At 41.1% G+C, this 6590-nt stretch overlaps 1 protein-coding gene across 1 annotated transcript; it reads left to right on the top strand.

Annotated features, from left to right (window-relative positions):
* Window positions 1-403: 403 nt before the first annotated feature.
* On the top strand, window positions 404-6386 carry SOWAHA (sosondowah ankyrin repeat domain family member A). Its single transcript, XM_069764013.1, has one exon. The coding sequence runs from the start codon at window positions 498-500 to the stop codon at window positions 2028-2030; it is 1533 nt and encodes a 510-aa protein (XP_069620114.1). The 5' UTR covers window positions 404-497; the 3' UTR covers window positions 2031-6386.
* Window positions 6387-6590: the final 204 nt, after the last annotated feature.

Raw genomic sequence — 6590 nt, 5'->3', positions numbered from 1 at the left:
ATAAAAACAAGCTACGTGGTTTTTCTAATATAAAGCCCAGACACAATCCTCTATTTAATATTAGAAATATAATTAGCCTTATTAAGTGTTCCTCTGCAGTTACCTTATCAGGAGGCAATGCAAACTGTGATCCCTATGGAGGATGAATAAATAATGATCAGTAATGAATCAATACAATAATACTGAAGCAGACAATGTCCTAGTCTCCAGGACTGTGACCTCCATGGACGCGATCGCACCTGTCAGGTGTTGGCTGCTCCAGGTGACAGCCGGCCCTGACTGCACCTCCTCCTCCTGCAGCCTGTTCCCCTCCCCCTCCTCACTAACTGATCAGTCAGGGCTGGGCGTAGCAGAACTGATCACAAAGTTTCACCCCGGAAGCATCAGGTAAATTGCACCGAAGACACCAGGAGAAGACATGTAAGGAGAGAGCTGCAGATCTGGGCTTCTCAGCTGGTAGATCCCCCTCTACCACCAGCTGAATGTGACAGAGGAGAATGGCTGTCACACAAGAAGTTGTGCTGAACTTTCTGCTGGATCAGGGAGGAAAGGTGAAGAACTCCGAACTGCTCAAGAAGTTTAAGCCTATGGTGGAGTCTCCTGACCCTGAAGAAAAGGCAAATAACCGGGAGCTCTTTAAGAGGTTAGTCAATAACATAGCAGTGGTGGTGAAAGATGAGGAGGACACCAAGACTGTAGTGTTGAGGAAGAAGTACACCTACTTACTGGAAGACAGGAGGACATCAAAGGCTTCGGTGGAGAAAGAAAGAGACAGGGACCTTAAAGAAGAAGAAGAACCTCAACCTGTACCTTTCAGTGCTAACATAGAAAAGCCAGCACCCAGATATAAGGAGACATTGTACACTGAGACAATAGAGTCAAAACTGCATGATGCAGCTTCCTCTGAAACTACTGATCCAACCGACACTGACAACCTTAACGAGGAGGATACAGAAGACCAGAATGAGTCTAAAAGGGAGTCTGTGTTTGACATTGTGTCTAGAATGGACACTGCTGGACCAGTTCTTCTTCCCAAGGCATGGTCTGATGCCCAGTCCAAAGATCAGGTCCCGAAGCCGCACATGCTGCCATTACGTTATGCTCAACCTTCCTTTGAAGAAACGAACCAGAGTGAAGAAAATCCACTCCAACCAACTGTCCTGCCTAAAGCTATACAGGAGGCTTCAGTCACTATTTATTCCAGGTCCCCTAAGGTGGCCAGAAAGCAGTTTGATGATACAGCCTCAAAGTCTCCCCACATGAAGAGGTCATCCAAAATGATCAAAGTAAGTGAGGAGACCAAATATTCAGATGAGGTACCTCTGGAACCATCCGATCACGAGTGGTTAGTAAATTCAACGAATGGTCGGTGGAATCATAAACTCCTTGGACTTATTATGACTGACAGTGACTTGGCTGGTAAGCGAGACTTTATATCTGGATTTACTGCATTGCACTGGGCAGCTAAGAGCGGAAACACAGAAATGGTGAAATTATTGTTTGACCATTGTCGGAAGAGTGGTAGTGACCTCAATGTGAATGCAAAGTCTTTTGGAGGATATACACCGCTACATATAGCAGCTATACACCAATGTAAAGATGCCATCATTATGTTAACTAGAGATTATAAGGCGAACGTCAACATCCGAGATAACAGTGGAAGGAAGCCATACCATTACCTAAAGAAAAGCTCCCCTGTACAGCTCCGGTTTATTTTGCATGACCCTGCCGCTTCCAATGTAGAACATGCTATCCCACTGAAGAGAAACTCAAAGGTTGCCACCTCCATATTGGGCACGACCAACGCTTTCCTTGGTGTCCTTTCTGATGACATTGCGTTTCATGATTTGACAAAAGGCCTCAAAAAGCCTGGTTCTTTAAATAAGTTCTTCACTGCACCTTCTGGAATGAAAAAGAAGCTGAAAGCAAAGGACAGCTATCCATCAGTATCTTCTCTTTATGAAGAACCAGAAGAACCAGAGGAAATTTTTGGAAAGCGCCGACCTGTTTCCGAGTTCTTTATCCATTAGTTGACTCTTTTGCCAGTTGTTGGCTCCTCGCACTGATAGTGGAGTAACTGCATGTCCTCTTATTAGGTAGAAGTCTGTCACCGTTCCTGACATGGTTCCATAAATATTGCTATGCTTTAAGGAATATCAAATTCTGTGTTCTGATGTTTCTCTGTTATTACTCCTGAAAATTGACAACTGTGTGTTACTCCTCCTGTCAAAAGAGACTTTTCCCTGCACAGCCTGACACTGTTCACTGTTGACCGTGCCAGGGCCACCACAACTGGTAAACCCATCCATTTATTAATTTCTAGGAGGAATACGGCTTTGTGCACACAGTCTTTTGCTGAGTTTTTGGAGCAGGACCTGAGCGTCAACTCGGTTTCTGCTTCAAAAATTCCTGGAGAAACTGAACAGCACAATGTTACAGAATTGTGGTTTCATGAAGTGTGCAAGTACTTACTAAAGGAGAACTGACATGTCCTTCTCAGTGGCCTATGTGGGTTCTGTTTTTTATGCTTTCTTTCACAATACTTTTTTTTTTTTATCAGGTGTTTAATTCAATTCTGAATGGCAGAATGTTGGCTGAAAAGTCAGAACTGAGCCGAGAAAGTTTTTGTATCGCTGCGTGCTGTGTTTTTGCTCTGTCACCCACCTCATAACATGTAGATAGGTCAGGTTTAAAATTAGGTTCTGACACCTACATGTTTGGGTTGTGTTCTATTAACGTCAATGATGGTACTTGTCAGTTCACTGAGAAAATACATATTACTCACTATTAAATAGCCTCAAAAGTTCATAGAGTCTATATAATTATGTCCTAAAACTCCAGCAGTTTTTTTCTTCTTATTTTTGTCCTCCTCACCCAGGTTTCTTAAGAATGCATAATTCCTCCTCCCCTCCCCATCTTCTCTCGCTACCTAATTGATAGAGTTCTTGACTTACATTTCCACTGCACTTCTTCCTTAAGTGTTCTCCATTAGCCTTCCAGTAGATCACCCTGATCTATAGATCATGCTATAGATGGCCATACATGAGCATGTAGGATCTCCTCTCAGTGCTGTAGCAGTGACTGTGGAATGCTACCTATACTTTTGGTTTTCACTTCTGTGTCAATTTCCTTGTTTTTTTTTCTGTTATCGGTGGCAAAGCAAACAGTTCCAGTAACTTTTTACACATAGATAAAATATTTACAATTTTTAGGCGTGTTCCGCTGTTTTGCCCTAGGACAATAAGAAACTTTGCTTGTTAATTGACTTGGTTGCCTGTTTCAACAGGTAGTATGCCTCATTTATATACATATGTAGCATACATTTTCTATTATCATAGGTAATATACCATGATTTGTTGCCCTGGGACAATAAGAAACTATGGCCCTGATTTATCAAAAACGATTATTGATCTTGAAGGAGCCACACTCCTGATTCATAGGCAGGTGCACCCCCTCTTCATGAATCAGGAAGTCTGACAAATTGAGTGCACCTCCATGTGCCACACCAGTAATCTTACTCCAGTCCTTGACTGGAGTAAGATTTCTGGTGTAGGGAAACCCATATTTAATTTATTTAGATGAGCTGTGGTGTCACATCCCTGTCCTAGTATTGCCCATTTTGTCAGAGCTGGGATAAACTGTCAAAAAAAAACACAAAGTTGCAAAATTTCTGCTACTCCAAGTTGCACCAACATTTTTTTCTTTTTTTCAAAGCAATTTACACCAAAATTCTTGTGAAATTGCTTTAATAAATTGGCGCCTCTGTTTCTTCAGTGACCCGGTTGCCTGTTACGGCAGGAAGTATACCTACTGTATATATGTAGTATACTATATTTTCTATATACATAGGTAGTTTCTTGTCGTTGTTGGATGGGTTTTGCATATGCAAAATTAAAATGATCATCCCATGAGATTTTATTTTTTTTTTCTTCTTGTTGATTCGTCACCAAATATCCTATATTGTTTTTAGCGATTATTCTCTTTCACAGTTATTTGATAACTGACCCACGTAATGTGAAGGAACGGCAGAGATTACTTGTGGAAGCATATCATTTCTAATTTCCAGTAATATTAAACTCGTGTCACATGGCCACACAATTTAAGTTATATTTATGAGGACAATGCCTCCTGTGTGTCTGTTTTTGCACAAAACACTTCACAGGGTTTGGGGCTGAACCGTGAAAGCAATATTAAAAATATGAGGCAGAAATTGGTGCAATCTCACAAAACCTGACTTCCTCATCATTCAGTTGCTCATTTTTTAGTTTTTCTTGTTTAGGTATTTTTTTTGGCTTTTATTGCCATAATGCCATGAGTATAAGATGCGGTACCAGGCACAGACACTAGAGGCTGTAAGGAGCAGCGACTGATTAACAATGAAGGGGACAGAGCATTGTGTCCGCTGCACGATCGGGGTGCCGCAAGTGGGATTCCCCCAGTCTGATATTTTTAGAATAAGCAATCAATTTCTTAGTCTCAAAAAATTGTAACATTTATGTTTTTAATTTTTTTTTTCTATTGCTTTATTGTTTCCACCTCTGCAAAATGTATGCCTTGTAAATTTTTTTAATGCGTAGGTCCATATGAGTAAGTTCAGTAGAAATGATGCTAGTAAACATAGGAGTGTTTTGTCTTTCTTCTTCTTAAATATGGATCAAATAAAGTTTTAATGAGTAATAATGAAACCCATATTTTAACATCAAAGTACCATCTTGTGTATGTCAGTGCTAAAAACAATAGGCTACCATGAAGTCATGGAGTACAGCTACTAGTGAATGGAGCTAGTTCGCAGGCAACGTGGGAGCCAAGATTGTCAGCCATCTCTTCAACACGGTCTGGTTTTATGCCATTGAGTTTGCAGGTTTTTTTCCCTTCACCGCTAAGAACTGTGTGCTGTATAGCAGGGGTGTCAAACTGCATTCCTCGAGGGCTGCAAACGGGTCATGTTTTCAGGATTTCCTTGTACTGCACAGGTGATAATTTAATCACCAACTCATTATTTGTGTGGGTGATTAAATTATCACCTGTGCAGTACAAGGAAATCCTGAAAACATGACCTGTTTGCAGCCCTCGAGGAATGCAGTTTGACACCCCTGCTGTATAGAATCTTTTGGTGGGTACACACTGCGTCTATGCCCACCACCATCTATGCTACTTTAGAGGTATGTGCCTGATGGTGGCCATCAGGAGGTCTACGCATCCATTCAACATAGGGATGCAGTGAAAAAAATAAATCCTAATGTACTATATAATATTTTTGCAGAGGCTATATAGGAAAGCACAGTCTCTAACTAGTGCAGACAAATGCATGCTAAATAAGGTTAAAAGATCACACTTTTGGCTTCCATTTTGTGTATAGAGGCCTATGGAACTAAAGCAACCGGGAAAGGTTCCCTCCCTACTTATGCTGTAGGCCACGTTCGTTCATGCAATGTGAACTTCGCCTTAACAGGGGTTTTCTAGTTTTAATAGTGGTCATAAAATAATCAGTCGTACAAAAAAACAACTAAAGCTAGTACTCCCCCTCCACAGATCCATTGCTGGCTCCACACCACTGCTCCAGTTTCTGTATTTGGTGGCAAATCTAACTGTTGCACCTACATCAGCAGAGCCATAGAGCTGAGTGATCGGCTACAGCGGTGATGTGTGCTTTCGACATGACGTCATCGCAGAGCCCAGGGCAGCAGCTAGGAGCCAGTGCTGGACCTTGGGAGGGGGACTACTATCTGTATTTGTTTAGGGACTGTATTCAGGATAGATTTGGTTATGGAAAAAACCTCTGGGTTTGGGTACAAAACGTTGACATCAGTCCACCATAGGGCTTCTTTATAAAAAAAAAAAATAGTGCATAACTTTTAAGACGTTTCTGTGCAGTGTGTTGTGTTTTTTCCTATGCAATAAATGAACATTATTCTAGTGCATAGTAGCCAGACGAAGGCCAAAGGGACACTTGTTGGTCTCCACCCTGTGGATGGGGGTCTATGTAAACCTTTTAGAATACACAGTGGACTTTTGCCAGTGTATACGTTTGGCTTAATGCACAGATAGATGCCTTGTAAATATTTCACTGGATGTAATAGCCATTAGAATGTCATAATGTCTTGCTCTTCACATCTAAAGTCTGTCCAATACAGTCCTCTTAGTTTTGGTTGTCCATAAATGTTCTATAACTTCTATATGAATCAGCCATAATTGCTTACTTTCTGCTGTAAGGGGTTAATTCTTACCTCTGCCTTAGCGAACACACCTATAGTAGGTCACAGTTTGGATATGTATTGAATAGGGGCAGGATGTTCCTTATGTACTTTGTATTTAGTGATGATTGTAAATGATGTAATATGTGTATTATCTGAGAGTTTCTGGTTTACAATAAATGTTGTACTGGATATTGCTTCATCTCGCCTTGATGTTTGCTGATCAAAGGGCTAAGCTGCAGTCATGGCGATCTTAAGTCCTGCTCATGCGAACGCTCAAATACCATATGGTAGTATTTGCCTTTAACGTGTACCTTATGTCTCAGCAAACTCAGCTAGAGACCTATACAAATACTTTGTGAAGGTGTGGTACTCCAGTTTATCCAGTAAGATCAT

Source organism: Ranitomeya imitator, chromosome 4, assembly GCF_032444005.1.
Source record: "Ranitomeya imitator isolate aRanImi1 chromosome 4, aRanImi1.pri, whole genome shotgun sequence".
NCBI classification, from domain to species: Eukaryota; Metazoa; Chordata; class Amphibia; order Anura; family Dendrobatidae; genus Ranitomeya; species Ranitomeya imitator.
This window is presented reverse-complemented; position numbering and strand designations above follow the sequence as displayed.

Bases quoted from the DNA above. Each gene is read 5' to 3' on its own strand.
- SOWAHA (XM_069764013.1), top strand. From the start codon at position 498: ATGGCTGTCACACAAGAAGTTGTGCTGAACTTTCTGCTGGATCAGGGA.